The 19,562-nt window shown below is 38.0% G+C and overlaps 1 protein-coding gene across 4 annotated transcripts in view; it reads left to right on the forward strand.

The window, feature by feature from the left end:
• Nucleotides 1-14,464, forward strand: part of PIP4K2A (phosphatidylinositol-5-phosphate 4-kinase type 2 alpha) — a 149,048-nt gene extending 134,584 nt beyond the window's left edge. For all 4 annotated transcript variants that reach the window (XM_064408214.1, XM_064408221.1, XM_064408213.1 and 1 more), the window contains 4 exons: nucleotides 5,409-5,522; nucleotides 8,956-9,199; nucleotides 10,328-10,431; nucleotides 12,152-14,464. In XM_064408214.1, coding sequence (XP_064264284.1) covers nucleotides 5,409-5,522; nucleotides 8,956-9,199; nucleotides 10,328-10,431; nucleotides 12,152-12,232 — 543 coding nt within the window. In that variant the 3' untranslated portion in view covers nucleotides 12,233-14,464. The remainder of the gene's footprint in view (nucleotides 1-5,408; nucleotides 5,523-8,955; nucleotides 9,200-10,327; nucleotides 10,432-12,151) is intronic.
• Nucleotides 14,465-19,562: the final 5,098 nt, after the last annotated feature.

Consider the following 19,562-nt stretch of genomic DNA (forward strand, 5'->3'; position numbering starts at 1 on the left):
ATTGCCACAGTTGACAGCTATGTTACATTTTAATTAAATTGTATGTGAAGTACGTAGCTATGACAATTAGATTGGAAGTTGTCACTAGACGTTAGCTTTGTGTTTAACTTTATATATTACAACATATAGTAATTAACTGATCTCTGAGAGGAAAGTATAACCTAAGGAAGAAGGGCTTTAGTAGAGGAGTGTAGCAACAAGATCAGTCAGTCTTGACTCAATTTTGTTTTCACTTTTGGTGTCACTATGTAAGACTTTATTCAAGGTAGATCATTCAAAAATCTGAGCTATTTTTTCCTGCTATTTTAGAATTACTGATTTCAGAACATTTTTGTACTTATCTGTTATTAGTGATTTCAGTCTGCTTCATGTGCTGATCTCACACAAGAGACTTGCGAAGTGTCTGACACTTATCTGTGGAATAAATCTAAACATTGCAATGTACAGAGATTATAGCTTTCAAAACATCACACTCCAAAGATAGGGAGAGACATTCAGGGTTTTGATTTCAGCATTTAGCCTTCTCATGACACCAACCCCATCACAGTTTTTCAAAATAAATCACTAGTTTGCCTTTGTTTGGTTTGAGGGGTGGGGGGTGTTTTGTTTCATTTTTGTTTAGAAGTCTGTTTTCCATATGTTAAAAGAATTTTTAAAATAACAGGGGAATTTGGTGTTGCATTTTATATGTTGCATGTTCATTTTGCAGCAGGAAGACATTAATGCTAGGGATAATTATGGATGCATTTCTTTGAGCATTGAAAAGACAGTTTCTATTTTGGTACATGCTTGAGTACTTAACCCTTCTACAGCATCCTGCACAATTCTTTTTCTTCCTACAGAAAATGCTTGTTATACTAAAGTCTAAAGTCATTCCAGTGTTTCCCCTCAAACACTATTTTGGGGTTACAGCTCTATTTCCATTGCCCTTTACAGACCTGTGATGTCAAGTTGAGCTGCAGACCCTTTGTATAGGAAGCCCTGGCTAGGGCAAAGCAATCTGTACAACAAAAGTTTGGACCCAGCTCACAGAACTATGGGAGGCAAGAAACTGCATAATTCTAAAGTTATTCTTCCCTCTTGTAGATCTGGTGACTCCAAAGTTTTGATTCAATTCAAAATCCCCTGTTCCAAATTATTGCAAACTATATTTAGTATTATAGCCTTTTTTTCCCCCAGACACTGCCTTCAGTATATGCTGCTTGGTCCAGTACTTAAGAAAATTAAGGTGTATGTGGGCCATTTGCTGTTTAAAAAGTCCAGGGTGTGGACCTTCACTCTTGGCAGATGTTTTACATAATTTTCAAAAGTTATAAGTTGTAAGCCAAATTTTTTCATGATTAGCTGTGTGAATAATGTGGCTTGTGGCTAGTTCCAGGGAAAAAAATAAGTCTGCTATGCAGCATTTCTCCTAAAACCTAAACCTTGTAGTTATTAGATAAGAAATTGCTGCCAAGTCATGAGGACAATTAGTCTATTTTCCTTTTTCCATCACTTATTTGGAAACTTACCTGACCTACAGCTATTTTAGCAAGCTGCTTCCAAAATACCAGCATTAATGTTAGCTATGACCATTATTTTTGATGTCATGATGCATACAAAATCCCTTTGGGGGAAACAAAATTGCTAATATTAATTTCACCTCATTAGGATAGGATGCTGACTTGAGATGTCCTAAGAAATGTACAAAATCTGTTACCATGTTCATCTAGAAATAAAACTTCATCTGGCTCTTACATTCCTGGGACTTTTTTTAACTCAAAACAGCATCAGCTTTTACACTATACTTTTATTTTGAGTGAGGCTTTACACATTCTGTCATCTTAGTTACTAAGAAATCTTTATTGATTTTTCAGCCTTTCAAAGGCATTGAAATCTTCCTGCCATTATAATTCTCTGTGACCATGGCAAACTTTGGAATGCAAACCTGAAGTGTGCTGATAACATGCTTTTTTTAACAGATAGGTATTTTATATTTGTAAAATCTGGTGTGCCTTTCTTGCATCTTTAAGTAGGAGGTTAAAAACACTGGAGGTGGTTAGAAAGAAAATCTATTATTAATTTAGTGGAAGTAGTTAGATACTCATCTCCTGTGCAGCTCTTAAAATATTTAGTTCTTTAATGACAGTAATATGTTCATTATAATGAATTACATTCTAGGAGAATCATTTTCCAACAAGGATTTTGCTTCATTGGAAATATTTGAGACATCATAAAAAATTAACCATATCAATTATTTCATTAAAGCAAAGCCTCAATTTTTTTCATTCAGGTAATGTTCTAAACTGCCACAATGTGATTCTATTTGTGTTTATTTCAGCATGTAGGAAATGAACATAGTGGGATTTTTCAGCATGAATGAGTGTGTTATTAATTCAGCATAACTACAAGAGCCCCTCCTAGTTAAATATTTTATAGGTTTTGATTCCTAAATTCACAAATCAGTTTTAAGACAAATTTCATTTAAAGTACTATTAGAATCACTTCTGCTGGTAGCTGTCATTAGTAATATGTGGGACTGCAGCAGTATCCTAGGACTATTCAGTCTCAAATGAATAGGGAGAATAATATTGCCTAGTACACAAAAAAAAAAAAAGTGGGGGGGTTGTCTAGTGACACCTAGAAAGAGGGAAGAGAATAGGCTGGGAGGTGTCATGCAAATAATGTAGTGAGGGCAACCACTGGCACAGAGCATTTTAGCTTCAGTTGCTTAGATGGGACCCACTGCTTTTACTTTGTCCTTTTTCTTCAGTAGCTTTAGTACTGGCTTTTAACTTATGTGGTTCTACACTTGCCAACTCTTTACAGGTATGGGTATTTGGGTAAATAAAAATTACCTCCGATAAATATTGTCAGAGGAACCTGCATACAAGGCAGTGAGGAGTCTGGCTTTCTGGGAGTGCTGATTCACTGCCCACAACGTCCTTGGGAGTGCCCCTTGGGTCTTGTGATGACAGGCAAGAACTGCAGCAGTGTCAGCTTTGGTGGCTCACTTCTATTAACAATAGCGTAGAGACACGGTTAAAGTGAAGTATGGCACTTGCACAACTGGCTTACCAGCCCTAGCATCTCCCAAAGAAGACACTGCTTGTAATTTTAGTTTATTTTTACCAGCGTAGGGCTGTCCTCAGTGGCGAGGCAGCTTCCCCTCGCAGCCCCGCCGGTGTCACTGGGGCTGTGCTCTGCGGGAAGCCTGCGGCAGAGCCTCGAGGCAAACAAGCGTCTCAGCATCTTAACCACAAGCACATCCTCCCTCTGTGCTCACCCTCCCGCTTTAAACAGCTATAGTGGTGGGGGTTTCTGTGTCAATGGGTTTGTTTCACTTTAACCTCTGCCTAATTTAATCAATAACTTGGATATGCTAGGTGGAAAAATAATCTGGGGAATTTTTTAAATGATTTTTGGGCTAAAAATGAAGGAAGCTTGGTTTCCTGCATTCTTTTCATTATTGCTTCATCTTAAATTATTTCATCCAAATCTCCTCTCCATTCTTAAGCATCCCACGCACTGGATTCCATCCTCCAGTGTTGGCAACGTCCCTGGATCCACAGTCCTACTTCTGCAGAATTAGCCCTGTCCATGGGACACTCTGCTCAATTGAGTATGGTAATCTCTACAGCTGTTAGCCTGGAATGCTTATCTGATGTTACCCGTGCTCATTTTTGTCCTAAACTTCTTACTGAGTAGGCCAGAAAGAAAATCAATGTGTACTTTGCAGTCATATTGTGGTAAACAATTCATTGTGAGCTTCAAAAAGTGTCCAGCATTGTTTTTAAGTAAAGCAGGAGAGCACTGCTGAAAGACTCCTCCTTGGAAGTGGAGTCTGGGACAGATGAATGGTTATAGCTCCATCTCAGTGGCTTGGGTGTTTGTTTTCTTCTTCTTTTAACTATAAATAGAGGATTGCTATTAGAGGGTATTTTAATGTATCAGAATGTTCTAGATGCAAGACAATAGTAATTCAGAGCAACCAAACTAGGACCTTTTTTTTTTTTTTTCAAACTTCATAGGTATCGGGATGCCATAGATTTAATAATGGATTTGTAACTATTACAATGGTACTAATTTCTCTTATTGGAAGCAAATGATTGCTTTTCTAAACAAAAGTAGCACTGTGGGATATCAAGCAATTCACAAATTCCGGGTCCAAAAAATTAATTTGGACGCTTGGGGAATTGAGTGTTTTGGCCACCTCAGTGCACATAGTCCAAGAGCAAAAAGAACTTTTGGCCATTGTGAAGAACTATAAGGGCCTCTCGGAGTCTGCTGTGGTGCTCACATTTTAATGCTGTTCTTTCCAAGATATACATATTGGAGTAGAGGAAAGAAGCTCTCAGGTTCTTTGCTTTGCTGTGTCATAGGAAGAAAATAAACTTTATGAAAAATACCATCTCCAGTAAGATTATAGGCAATGTCTGACTAGTTAAACTTACAGAGAACATTCCTGTAGGCTGATATTAGCTGCCTTTTATTCCTAGCAGAAGGACTTTCAGATTAAGGGGAAATTATTTTATTCAGGGTACTCACTAGTTCTTGGCCACTGACAGTTCATAGGAATTGCAGCACTGGTTGTTCTGTAACATTTTCTTTATAAAGAAAACCTGTTCTTCCATACCATTGATTAAAGGTGGGGCAGGGAGAAAGGCTGTTCATTGCTCTTAATGGGCCAATTTTTCAAAAGCTCTGATTGCAGGAGTTAGTATTACTTCTGACTTGCTTGACCAAATGTCCTGAAGGAACTGCTCTTTTGTTTGTCAGTTTGCTGGGGCTTTTTGGGTAAACTTCCAGTCACTGCCCATTAAAAACAGAGCCTGTTTGAGGTGTTGCAAATCACTTCATGAGGGAACTGAAGATGAAGGTAATCAAGTTGCTCCAACAACAAGAATATTTAATTACATATTGAAGAGGCAGTGGTCTTCTCTGGCATTTGCTACTTTTAAGCAGAATTTCATAATTCAATATTCATTTGATGCTTTCCAATGATTATTTGGTATTAGGCACTTGTTCATATTCACAGTAGTTGTGCAAAATGCAATCCTGTCTAACTTCCTCTGTAAGATCTGATGCAGGCCCTTTCTTATGAGGAATAGATTGTTTTAACTTCACTTACTGCCAGTCGATTTGACAAATGACATCTTGGAAGAAGCTCGATGCAAATCAGTGTTCAATGCAAATCTGGTATTGAGAGGAGCTTTTGTTCTAGCTGCATTTGCTGCCCAGTTCACAATTACCTTCTAGACCATTCCAGGAGGGGTAAGATGAGCAAAGAGCTCTGTGAGTGCAGTTATGGACATCTGTGTGCCATGGAGGAGAGGCACCTTGGGGGTGCCTTCTTAGGCACAGGGCCAGCAGCTTCACCACACTCCTCTTTACAATCCTGCTCTTATAAGAATTTTGGTTTGTTTTAGGCCAAAGAGCTGCCGACATTCAAAGACAATGATTTTATTAATGATGGCCAAAAGATTCATATTGATGAGAATAACAAAAAGATGTTCCTTGAGAAACTCAAAAAGGATGTTGAGGTAAGAATGTGCCTGTTCAGTTACATGTGATTGAAATGTGTGGCAAATTATGGATATCCCAGGAAATCATACCTGTGATTAATTAGTAAAAGCTCTTGTTTATAAAACTGTAAACACTGACTGTTTTAAATGAAACACAATTTAAACTTTCAGGAGTTGATCACTGCTTTGCTGATGTGATAAATGGCTTGCTGCCATAGCTGGTTGCCATGCATTGTTCCTGCCTTGATGATGTGATGTTAAAATGATGGTACTGCTTAGTACTTAAATGCTTTACAAGCCTAGTGCTTCCAAATGCCCCCGAGAGAGAGGTGAGTATTGTTAGTTGTATTTTTCAGGTGGAGGTCCACCAGGGCTAAGGCCAAATACAGACTGTAGTCCATAAGAGAGAAGGGGCATCTCCCCTACTCACAGCTGTGCATGCCCTCTTTGTTTCCTATTAGTAATCCAGTTTTAAATCATTCTAAGTGTCACAACAGTAGAGTGCTTCAGTAATCTAAATACAGCAATTGGATTCTCATTATCTTAATGTTGTCTTTCATATAAATTTGTATTTTACTTGGCTGAATGCAGTAAATACTTGAAAGAAAAGTGTTAATGTATGATTTTAATGAAATATTTTTACTTATTTTGTTCATATCATAAATATCAGACTAATTTGTTCACACAACTTGCCTTTAGTTTGCAGAATTTAAAATATCTTTCCTAAACATAGTATTTTGCAGCTTCATACTCAAAAACTGAAATCTGTTTTCAAGTAAAAAGGCAGATTTGAAAGAGACTTGGTAGCAAAATGTGTCTGTGACTTAATAAGACTTTCAGCTATTTATATCAAAAGAGCTCTGTGAATTGGCTTTCCAAATTCTTCAGATTTTATCTCATTAGTTGTACAAAACAAAATATTGTTACTTTAGAATTTATCCAATAATTTGCTTCTGAGGAAATATAATTTCCCATCATAGTAACAATGGGAAATTTATGGTGGTGAGGATGATAAAAACATAAATACTTAGTGAAATATCAGTGTGTGTTTATTTTATATTTAAAATATTGTGCTCTACGGATGTCACAGCTCTAGAGATAAGTTTATTTGGGTTAAAATTTTGTAGTCTTTTAACATGTACTGCTGTTGCTGACTGCTGCTTTTACAGCAAGTAGGTTGCAGATATTATCTTAAGTGTGTGGAAGGAATGTGGAAGATACTTTCTTACCCCGAAAAGTAGATTGTGTATGATCTATATCATTTACCAGACTGGGAATATAATGGCAAATTCCAGATTATGACTTGAGAGGCTGGTTTTATGGGTTTGAAGTTTATACAGAGAAATGTTTAATATCCATGTAAACTACTAGTGTGAGGTGATCTGGCTCCTGATTTTGACAATGGCAAGCTATTCTTTAACCTTGTTTTTCTTTTGTTGGTTCTTTTTGCCCTTATTAGATAACTGATAGACACGCTTTGGAACCAGTGTGTAAAAGAGAAATGCACAACACTTGGTATATGATTATTTTATCAGACAGTATTTAATAGTTAAACACATCATGGAGTGCTATTCTCAGCTATATAGCTTTATATCTGTTCTTGTTTTTCATTAAGCTTTGTTTCCATATTTCTCTCCTAATCAAGTCCTGTGTTCCCTTCCTCTGTTCAAACACAAGTTATTACTGTTGTTTTGATGTCCCCTTGTCTGTTTTCCCATCTCCTTATTCCATTGCAGGTGTCCTGAGAAAAACTACATATTTTTCTCATTTAAAATCAGATTTTTTTTCCTTGTGCTGATCTCCCAAAGTCTTTTTGTTGTTAGCAGCAGCACATTTTTTTCCAAGAGCCATTCTCTTCTAATTTGTAGCTCACTGTTTTTTTCCCAAGAGTGCATTCTCTTTCATACTGTTCTGTATTAGTATTGGTATTTTTTTTTCCCTGTATTTACCAAGTAGTGAATAATATGCCTGGAGTTCTTCCACCCCATTGCCTTAGGCCAGTCTGATTTTTGTTTGTATTGTATATTATTGTGCATCATCTCTTCAAACTCAGATCTCTTCCAGTCTTGTGAGAATCTATTGTTTTTTATATTGAAATAAATTATACTGAAATCTTTAAAAAACAGTTTCTTCTTCTTCTTAAAACCTCCTCTTGATCTCACAATATTTCTTCTAGCACTTGAATTTACTGTTATCTCCAGCTCATCTCTTTTCTCAGAATCAGGTTTTGACAAACTGGAGTTTCTCATTACCTAGTATTTTATCTTTTTCATCACCATCACTTTCTCTGTGCCAAAGTCTAGCTCAAATGCCTTCTTCCCTGGTCTGCTCTAACTTCCTTTTTATAACCACTTAGAGTTTATAAAAACTGAAACAATTTTTATTTTCAGCCACTTTCTCTGCATACCATAAGCATGGGCTTCACAAGTTTGAAATCACAGTATTGCTTTTAAGCTGCAGCACAGCTCTGTCCTGCCTATCCTTCTCTCCCCTGAGCTGTTTACCCCATTTTCCTGCTTTTATACCTTTCTTATTTCCATCCTCCTCTTTCTGCCTTTTGCTGTTCTCCTCAACTAAAATAACTTTCTGTTTATACATAGAGTGTATTTATCTTTCAGTTTCCTAAAATCTCCCATCCTTATTCTTTATTCAAAAACCACCCTTTCATTCACGTACATGTTTTGCTTTCATGGTGTAAATCATGAGCCTGTCACTGTGAAGAGAATACAACATCATTTCATGTCCTCAGGGTGTGAAACTTCACAGCTTTCCACTGCAAGAATATTTGAACATTTTTTCATGATTCTTTAATAAGACTGAAAAGGGTTGAGAGGGCGGGTTCCGCACCAGATCATAGCACCTGATAGCACAGAGGCTGCTCTGGACACTGAGCAGTGACAGAGCAGTCCCCACCTCAAGTGCTTGTGTGGTTTTGGGCACCACAACATAAGGAAGCTGTCCAAAGGAGGGCAGAGAGGATGGTGCCACAGCACCAAGCCTGACAGAGTTCAAGAAGCATTTGGTCAATATTCTCAAGCACATGGTGTGACTCTTGGGAATGTTTCTGTACAGCAGGGCCAAGAGTTGCACTTGATGATCCTTGGGAGTCACTTCCAACCCAGACTATTCTGTGAATCTAATTTAACTGAAACATGAGTCAGGAGTAACAGTTGTCAGCTTGCAAGCACTCTGGTCTTCACTACTCACAGATTTTTTTTTTTCCTGGAGGCTTTTGGAAGAGTGGGCTACAGAATAAGATTCAAGTAATTTGTATGCTGTTAATACATTTTAGTAAAATCAGGTACCTCTTTGACAGCTTTATCACTTAATCTTCCCTTTTGCTCTATCTCAGAAGTGCCTTAGAAGTTCTTTTTCAATTGGTGACACCTTTTTGTAAGTGGAGCTTATGTTTTTCAGCAATATTGATAGACTGCTTATTATCACTTTCTAGTTCCTTGCTCAGTTAAAACTCATGGACTACAGCTTGCTGGTTGGAATTCATGATGTTGAAAGAGCTGAACAGGAAGAAATAGAGTGTGAAGAGAATGATGGAGAAGAGGAAGGTGAAAGTGATGGGACCCACCCTATTGGAACCCCTCCAGACAGTCCAGGAAATACACTGAACAGCTCACTGCCTTTGGCTCCAGGGGAATTTGATCCAGCTATTGATGTTTATGGAATAAAATCCCATGAAAGTAAGCAGTAAGAAGTATTTTTATGTTAAGGTAGTTTGATCCTTGCATCAGAATTCTAAAGTCCTCACAACCATGTAAAGGCAATGTAAACTGAAAAACAGAAGTTCACTGTGTGGAAAAGGAAATTTGCTCTTTGGTGGCAGCAGAAAGAAGATTTCTGTAATGCTTAGCTATTCTCGTTCACCAGTTCTTCAGTAGTTGATTCATGGGGTTTTCATTCCTTTCAGGAACTCTAGTGACTATAATTGGTCTTTTCTGGCAGGTAACACTGTTAAACACAGTCTAAAAAGAATGAGAAAAGCAACGTTCCAAGTTATATTTTGGTTTTTTGGTTGCTTTTTGAAAATTTGTGCAGTCATACCCAATTTCTGTGTTGCAGCTAAGAAAGTCATCATAAGGAGTGTGTAAGAAGCCTGAACTGAGTTTAATTTTAGTGTGTAAAATTAATTATAACTGGGTACCTGTGGCTGTTCCATACAGGAACGTTACCTTCTCTTTTTGTTTATAAGCATTGACATGCATAAATGCATGGTTTTATTCATAAAGAAAATATGATCTTAAGCTGCACCAGGGGAAGTTTCGGTTAGATGTTGGGAAAAAATTCTTCACTGAAAACATGATTGGGCCCTGGAATCATCTGCCCAGGGACGTGGTGGAGTCACCATCCATGGACATGTTTAAAAAAAGACTGGACATGGCACTCAGTACCTTGTTTTAGTTGATGAGGAGGTGTCAGGTCACAGGTTGGACTTGATGATCTCAAAGGTCTTTTCCAGCCTAGTTCATTCTGTAATTCTCTTTGTTGACACAGAAGCATTACCTTTCATATATAATTTCATAGTTTTTCCACAAAGATGAAATCCACATTGCCTTAACTGAGCAATAATTTCTATTTCTCTATGCGAGTTTTTTATTTTACACCAATTTATGGCATTTTGTATTATATATGAGTGCAGTTAAACTCTGAATCAAGGACAGCTTGAGCTTGTGGTTTTCGCACATCTTGATTATGACCGACATTGACCTGTCTTAGCTGCTGATGGAGTCGTACCAAGTGTTCTTTGTTAGAAGGAGAACTCGTTAAGATGTTTCAGAAGTCCTTCTTACTGCCCTGTTTGCTGTTGGCAGATGCTCCCAGGAAGGAGGTGTACTTCATGGCCATTATTGACATTCTTACTCATTATGATGCAAAAAAGAAAGCTGCCCATGCTGCAAAGACAGTAAAGCATGGGGTAAGTATCTGGGTTGGTTTCTTCCTCTTACTCCATTTGTATTCATGCATTTTTGTTTAGTGCCCTGATACTGGACAGTTCAGTAAAGGCAGGGAAAGGTGAAATAAATCCTAGTTACATACTGAGAGTGGAACTCCTTTTTCAGCTGTGTGTATAGTTTTCTCACCCACAAAGAAATCTAGTGAGATGCTTTCTAAGACTTTGTCCTAAATTTGTGAGATGCACCTTATTCTTGCAAACAAAGCTGTTCACCACTCTATGAAAGCTGTTATTAATCTAATTTCAGATGCAGGGCCCTAATGATGGTTTCATTGTTGGGTACAGCCTGCTGAAAGTTACTTCTTCAGCATATAACGTGGCTCACTCTAGAATACTTCTTCAGAAAAAAAGTACAATTTACAAAATCAGGCATAAAAATATCGTTTACATATTAAATACTCAGAGACTGTTCAGTGAAAACTTCTGCTTGACTGCCATTATTTAATTTTGACTGAAATTGCTGCTTAGCAGCAGACACCAAAGAACCGTGGTGAAAGAGCCGAGTCTTCCAGATTTATGATTTATGTCTACTATTATCACTCCTGTGGTGATTTAACATTCAAATTTCATAAACTTCTTAAAAAGAGCATATTCATTCATGAGGCTTAAATCCCTCCTGTGTCTAAGTATCTAAAGGGTCAGGGCATTGTGAGAAATTTCAGGCAAAGGGCTCTGGGCTTTTTAGTTACAGTAGGGAATGATATGACCTGCAAAGGCCTGTGGGAGGTATTTTTTTGTCTCTCTAAAGCAATGCTCTCATTATTCTCTGCTTTCTGGGCAGCTGAAAGTTGATGCAGAACATATGCAGCCATTATCTGGCAATTATTATTGAACTTTGAAAGTAGCAGACTTTAAAAACTCACACTTGTGACTTAAATAACAGATAGAGATATGTTGTGAGTAACAGCTATGATTATTGAAGCTGATTGTGATTAGAACATATTACAGAACATTATTTTCATACATTCATTTTGTTTATTTCTCTGTCTGCATCCTGAGCCACATGAGACCGAAGTTCATTCATTAATTGCATGCATGCAACTTGCTTCTTTTCTAAAACAGGAAAAATATAAATAAAATGTGGGTATGGCTCTGAAAAATTCAAGTAAAAATATTAATGAAATCATGACTTCATTGAAATAACAATGGTATGGCTTATTCAGTGAGTCCAAATTTAAATGCATAAACATGGACAAGGTGTTACTCTTACCATGTATTTCAAACCAGGCTATGTAGCATTCAGATAACAATACATGTTGCACAACTGTTGACATGCCAAATATAAGTATGGCAATTCAGTGTTTTCTGTATGAAAGCACTGCTGCTCTAGAGACCAGAATCTGCTGGTGAATCAGTGGGTAGCACGGCTAATGTGCTGTAAAAATTCATACAGAAGACTGAAGTGCAATGAAAGTAAAGAGAAGCATGGAAAGTAAAAATAAATTTTTTCAGAAATGGAAGATAGCTGTCACAGGAGTGAGTACTGGTTATCAGTGTGCTCCTGTGAAGCCTAAAAAGGCACCAGTAAGATTCTGCTTGAGGGACACAATTTACAGTTTATGTTTCTAGTCTCTGGTTTTGAAAATTGCACATGAAATTTATTAACATCCTCAATGACAAAAGCATCAAATAAAACCCTGGTTCTTCCTTCTTTCTTCTCTTGTCCCAATTCTCTGTATAGGCTGGTGCAGAAATTTCAACTGTTAACCCAGAACAGTATTCAAAGCGCTTCTTGGACTTTATTGCCAACATCTTGACGTAACCTATCATGTTACATAGGACAGACACGAGACCTGGGGACAGCAGCAGTGGCTACAAGTGTAGGGGAAAAAAGGAACTCAGAGAAGCACTCATCTTACAGAAAGCAACCCCTTTGTTTACATCTGCTGGCAAAGATGACTGAAGTGGGGTGGAGTACTCGCTTTAACAGCTGCCTGATATTCCCAGCATAGTTCTAGCTATTTCTGACTCTTTTGTGTGTGCAAAAAAAAAATTTAAAATAATTTAAATAAATAGAACAGCTTACTCAGAGTGCACTGTGACAGTAATACTCTGATGCTACCAGCTGAAATGGAATAAATGAGCAAAGAGGTGTGGGGTGGGGGTGGGGAAGAGTAAATGCATGTTAAATTTACAATATTGATATCAAATTGTAAACTGTGGATCAGTTTATATTTTGAAAAAAGATACATGACAGTATTCTTCATGATGATGATGATGGTGATAATAATGAAGACCTTACTGCGAATGTTACACTTACACCCTGCACACTGGCACTCCTTAAAAACACAGCTGCAACAGCCCTTGGTGCCGGAGGCTTTTCCCATTTGGTTCCTAGCAGTTGGGTTTTTTCCTTTTCTTTCCTCCCTCTCCCGTTTTTTGTCTTCTTTTTCAGCACATTGTATCAGGAAGTTCAGCCTCTCAGACGTCTGAGAGCTGGCATCTCTTACCTTACAAAGAGCTAACATAATTCATGCTATGTGTACATTTTTGCTATAGTAAACTTACATTAAGGGAAAACTTTGCTTATTTCTCTTTGTTACCTGAAGTTTTCATTTGTTTTATATTCTTGCAATATAGGAACTAATAATGTTACAAGTGTAAAACTAGCTTATCTGAAGAAGTGCATAGTTTTGGGCAATAGTAGCTTCATCTTCTACCCATCCTGAAAAATGTGCACACTGATAGAAATTCCGTTCCCTTGTCATTTACTGGGAATTTGAAGTTTAAATGCTTATGTTGTACTGTTGAAATAGCAGTATTTTATTATAGATTATCCCTTGAAAAATGAACCCTGAATTTTACTGTTTACATTATTAGGAAAGCAGGGATATTTCTGAATTTCAGAGCCGTGTACAATATAAGACTTTTGAGTTTACATGTAAAGTTATTTTGCAGTACAAATGAAGTAATGTTTGTCATCTTCCAAGAGGTAATATGCAGTAGTGTACTAAAGTGAATGTCTCGCTCACCTCCATGATAGACTCTTTTACAATAAAATGCGAAAGGATATTTTGGAGGGATTTTTCCCAAGCTTGTCTTTCAGCATCAAAATGACCTGTCCTACCATTGACTCAGTTTTGATTGTATAGTACATTGCCTGAAACTGTGCTGATCATGTTTAACTTGTTTAAAATTTTTAAACAACATTGTATTCATTCTCCTCTTGTATTTTTCCCTGAAAGACTCCATGCTTGAAAGAGACAAATTTACATATGCTTAAAAGTTTATCTACTTATACACTGTGCTAAAGCTGTGCCTTTAAAATTTCTTTATTGAAATTGTTAGATTTTGTAGGCAACATAAGAGAAGTCAAACCTCCCTCTCATTGTTTCTAACTGGGATCAGGAGTGCCAGCATGCCTTCTCCATAACCAGTGTCAGTGCTGCTCAGCCTGCAACTGTGCATAACCTGTGTTGTGGTTCACTTCAGAGGAGCCCCTGCAACAGCAACCCCTTCATGACACTTCCAGTGGCCAAAGGCAATACTATCCCTGTTGCTGTGTACTAATTTTTCTTCCTTTCCCCAACCTTTCCCACAGGGTTTTTTGTTACGTTTGACTTAGTGATGTCTGCAGCACTGTAATGTATGTGTATACTTTTGTATTGTATGTATTTAAATAAGTTGGTACTGTGGCTTGATTTTTTATTTTGTCCTCTCCCTAAACACCCTGGTTGTCTGCGTTCTCACCCAAGTTTCGTTTTCTGAAGCTTCTGAAGGTATGAGGCCACAGGGAGACCCTGGAGTAAAAATAAGGTACTCAGAGTACATATTTAATTGCGGCCAACGAGTGTACATTTTAGACCATTTTAGACATTTACAGCAAAGCATTCTTTTTGTCTGTGTAGCATTTTTGTCACTCACTCTTGTTGATAAACTGTTTATTTGGACAGGGCAAGGAAGGCTCATTATTGTGTATGTTAGTGCTTAGATTACACTCCAAACATGAGCAAGGCTTTATAAAATAAAGCACTTTGATGACTCACTAGGTAAATCCTTTGTTCTTGTGTTTCACCTGTGGTTTTGATTGCTTACAGATTAATTTTGTATGTTAAATACCTGTATCACAAAGGAAAAAAAGTAAGACTAAATTTAAACTTGAGATTTTTCTCTAGATTTTAACATGCTGCTTCTTCTATGCTTACTTTAAGGGGTTGGAATCATTTAGTCTCTGGGGTTTTGGGCTGAGACTGGCTCTGAGAGCGAATACTGAGGTTTGTAATTGGCAAATCTGTGGACTAAATCCTAGTATGAATAACAAAACAGCAAGATCATCCACAATAGTTAATTGACAGAAGGATTGGCAGAACTTTTGTAGCTGTGATCTTAAGCTAAACCAACTATTTTAAAGTATTTGGGAATAAGTCCAAACTTTCATGGGAAGGAGGGAGGAATTTCTATTCCAGAATTTCAAGACTTTGGTTGTCAGGGCTTTCAGCCTGTGCTACACATTGTGGGCAAATGGCAGAAAAATGTCTTTTTGTCTTTTTTCTGACTTAACTTTTAATTCTTTTAATACATGTATCACTTTCTGTTTTTTTTCAGTTTATTGCTCAGATGTAGCAAAACTATTTTCAGCAGTATTACATGTAAAATACATGACTGAATTCATTATAAAGTAGATATACCCCAAAGACAAGGCAGCTGAAGAGCTATTCTATTAAAAGTAGGTGAAATGATAGAGACTGGAGAGATTCAGCTTCTTAATTACTCACTTAATGATGTCTCTAGTAATCGGAGGTTGCACTTCACACAGCTGCTCCAGCTGCTGAGAGTTCAGTGTGAACGTGGTGCTCAAGGAATGCTGCTCAGATTATGGGGACCATTAGCCACGGTGGGCAGCAAGCAGCTGCAGGACCCTGTCTTCAGCAGAAGTGTGTACATGGCAATGTGTAAGAAAAGGTTATCTTTCCTGAAGGCAGTGATGATATTCCATGTAGGAGATCCAGCTGGCTTGTCAATGCAAGGATTGCAACAAAATAAATAATTAAATTTAAAATTCCTGGAAACAATAATTTTCTATGTCAGCTATATAACCTAAATGTGTAATTTGAATTTCCAGCTCCCTCCCTTGTGCACAATTCTTTTCCAAATTAATACTAGTTAGCAAGTCCCTGCATCAAGTGGGACCAGTGCATTCTGATGCAAAGCCTGACTGTATCCACTGTCTGCTCTCTATGTGTGCTGTCCATTTGGTTTCTCTCAAACTTATATAGTTAATGGGGGAAAAATACAAAAATAGAGAGCAGTTAACTTAAAGGAAAAATCTGTTTCATCTCCGTCTGTCCTCATTTCTTTATGGCAGGAATTGTTTCTGGCAATCAGCATATCCCTTACAATGCCAAGTGACAAAGGCCCTGTGTGTGAGGTGAAATCATTAACAATTGCTTTATTGAAACTGTTAAAAAACAGGTCTGGAGAGGACTTGAGAAGGTAATTATAGTTTGTCTCAGAGCAGTTCAGCTGTAAATAAACACTGGTGAAAATAGGGTTAATCTTCTCCAGGGAGCTACTTCCATGACTTCCCTGTGCTATCTCTTCCCATGCCTCACTAGCTCTATCATTACAAAGATTTTTTTTCTAAAATCTTACCTGACTACATTACTATGCTTTAAGCTCATTAATATTTGTTCTATCTACAGTGGACTCTAAGAACAGTTTATTCTCTTCTTCTTCCAGTTTCTCTTAATGTGGTCCTGCCTCTATGTACTGAACAATGTAAATATTAGCTTTTGCACATTTTAAATTGAATATTCCCTCTCTTATTTAACAAAATTATTAGAATGGTTTGAGCAAGGCAGAATGGCCTATTCCATTTTCTGTAATGCTGAATTTAAAAAAAAAAAAAAAGAAAAATTAAAATGGTGCTTCTTGAATTTCTGTTTAGAGAATTTCATAGCCATTCATTTACCGTCTAGTAAAAAAAATTGTCATAATTGCTGTGTGCACAAAGTGCAGTCTCAAAATGAGCACAGCTCATCTTTGGCTGTAGTTGTTGCTGTAACTGCAATAAAATACTGCTTTTCCCTTTTCCCAAACTAAACAATATTACAATCTTAGCTTTTCTCATCACATTCTTTTTCCACAGCTCCTGTCTCATCTCCATTAGTGAAAATCAAAATAAAATAATTATTTGGCCATAAGTATTAAGATACAAAAAAATACTTCTTGCAAGGTGGCAGAAATTCATTCTTACCCAGCACTCTGAATATTTGTAGGCATTTTAGTTATTGCCCAATATGCTTTGAGTTCATAAAAAGCTTCTACTTTGTTTCAGCTCAATCTGATTCATTCATAGTGACTCATTTTATTTAGCAATGTGTGTCCTATTGAAATAAATGGTGTTTGTGTGAGAACCTTGTGTTTTGAAGAGGTTTAGCACTTCCACACAAGCCTGGAAGGTAACTTAACTCATTACATTTCTGGTATTTCACCTTGCCCAAGGCCAAAGCACTCTACTTTTCCATTTTATGTGTTTTTAAGTGGATGCATGAAGCCATTTAGTTACAAGAAAATCTCGGTCGCTCTAATGTTTAGAGTGCATGTGTCCTACCAAGGCAGAGGGAAGGGCTGGCTCCAGTGGCTGGGCTGACCACAATTCTGGTTTGTCTTCCATCACCTGAGGATAACAGGGTCACATTTGATTCTGTTTAAGAGAAAGTCCTGTGTTCCAGAGATGTGCCTGTTTATCCCAGCACCTTGGATTCGAGTGATACAAAAGAATCCTTTCTGCCAAATAGGTCTGATTAATTAGTGCCACCTTCAACCAGGCATGTTATGCTAAATTGAACTTTACACTCTGGGTCAGGTCCCTATCTTCTTTCACACTGTGGAATTGTGTAACAAAACCAAGTCTTGGATAGAAACTTATTTGTACATCAGCTGTACCAAAGACTTTGTATTTAAGATGTTAAAATATCAACTTGTACTGTGCAATGATGATAATCTCTTTGTAAGGGTAGACTGGAAAGAATCTGCTTTTGGTTAAGCAGTGCTTACCTGCTCACCTGCTTAGTACTGCTCTGCTGCTTCAGTCAGCAAAGATCTGTGTGGCAGGAACTGCAGTGTTTGATCTGATTACCCTGTGAACTGCTCTGGAGCAGAAGTTTGCAAGTCGTGTTTCACATGCCACAGGCTGCAGCATCTCTGTGCTGGGCTGCTCTTTCAGCCCAGGATGCAGGAGAGTGGGGTGGCACTGAGTCAGCTGAAAGAGAAAGCTGAGTGCATTTCTGGCCTTGAAACTGGACCCAGCAGTACAATGATGCTTTTGGAGGTCCTGGTCTGGAGGGAGAAAAATGTGTTTTGTGTACAGTGCAGTGACTGGTCACAGCCAGCACGGCTTCATGAGAGGAACTTGCTGCTCATCAAACCTGATTTCCTTTTGTGACAAGGTAACCCAAGGGGAGCCAGTTGATGTAATGAGATTTTTGGATTTCAGTAAAGCTTTCAATGCTGTTTCTCACAGTGTCCTTCTGCACAAGATGTCCAGCTCACAGCTGGATAAACACATCATGTGATGGGTGAGCAGCCAGCTCACGGGTCAGGCACAAAGGGTTACAGAGAATGGAGTGACAGAGAATGGGGACCTGTCACTACTGGGGTTCCACAGATTGCAGTAAAAGGGTTTGGGGTAAGGGGAGAGCACAAACCAAAAAACCTTTTCTGAAGTGGCAAGGAAGAGACAGTACTGAGCCTAGTGAAGAGATAAAGCTGAAAATAAGAAACAAAATACAAAGAAGCAGGTTTGGTATTATCTGCTTCTGCTCTGGGGTCGGGGAGGACAGTCCCTTATGGGAGCAGAGAAAAATCTCAGACCATAAAGATTATGATGCAAAAGGAAAGACATAAATTACTGTGTTGACAACACCATAAAAGCATTTTACAATAATTACCTTCTCACCCAAAATAATGGCAACAGTGCTATGGTGTAAGATTGGAAGTAGAGTGAATCAGAGAGAACTGGTCAGCCAAGAGAGCAGATGACAGCAACCCTAAAAAAACCCTAGACCACAGCATATTTGAAAGCAATGCAGTAAAAGGTTCAAGAAGATAACCCTGTTAAACATAATTAAACTGCTGGCCTTGGGTCATACGACAGTATGCTGATAAAGAAAAGACTGAGCAGGAAGGTGGCTACATGGAACATTTCTATCAAAATAACATCAAAATAAGCTCTTTCTGTGACCCAAACCAGTCTGTGCAAAGGCTTTGTTTGGATGGGATGTTCTTTGGACAGAAACATTTCCTCATGCCCTGTGTAGCCTGTGTCTCCCCCCGTTTTAAGTCAGCCTCTCCATCAGACAGTCCCACAAACACTTGGTGGCTTCGTTCAGAGGACAGAGTTGTCTGGCCTTGCACAATTGTTCTCATGGGCAGGTTTGGGCAAGGGAGAACTGATAGAGGAGAGGAGCAGTCTTCAGATGAGAAGATGGGTTTGAAAAGACTGTCATTCTCTTAAGGTCCACTGGGAAGCAGCCCTTCCTTTTCAAGTACTGGGAGTTAGCTTTGAACCCTCAGTTCAGCCTTTAAGGTGGCAAACAGGGCTCTAACTTGCCTGCTTGGGGAAGGTGCATCATGTGTCTCATCAATTCATTGGATGATGCTGCAGTGGAAGAGCAGATCACAGCTCATACCCTAGAAGTCACCTAGTCTGATATATACATAGCAATTGAAGGATCATGCTTTAAATGTATGGTTATTCTGAAAAAATAGAATACAAATGTTTTATTTAAAAATATTTTCCCAAAATGGGGTTCTGTACTTAAAAACATCCAGAGAAGAGCTGCTGGTGAACAGGGCTCATTATCTAGACCCTCTCCAAAGGCACTGAGCAACTGTACATTTACTACCAAGATTATTACTGAATCAGCATTTGTTTGATTCTTGACAAACGTGGTTTCACAGAAGAGAAAGAATTTACAGAGCTGTTGTTACTAATCAAATTCCATTACATGCTTAAACTAAAAAAAGCTTTTTCAAACAAAAAAACAAGGCAGGTTGCACCCTAGTAAGGACAAGTGTACATTCATAATTTAGAGCAAGAGGGTGGGAAACATTGCACAGTGAACTGTGGCTGACCACAGATACCCAGA

Source organism: Passer domesticus, chromosome 1, assembly GCF_036417665.1.
Source record: "Passer domesticus isolate bPasDom1 chromosome 1, bPasDom1.hap1, whole genome shotgun sequence".
NCBI classification, from domain to species: domain Eukaryota; kingdom Metazoa; phylum Chordata; class Aves; order Passeriformes; family Passeridae; genus Passer; species Passer domesticus.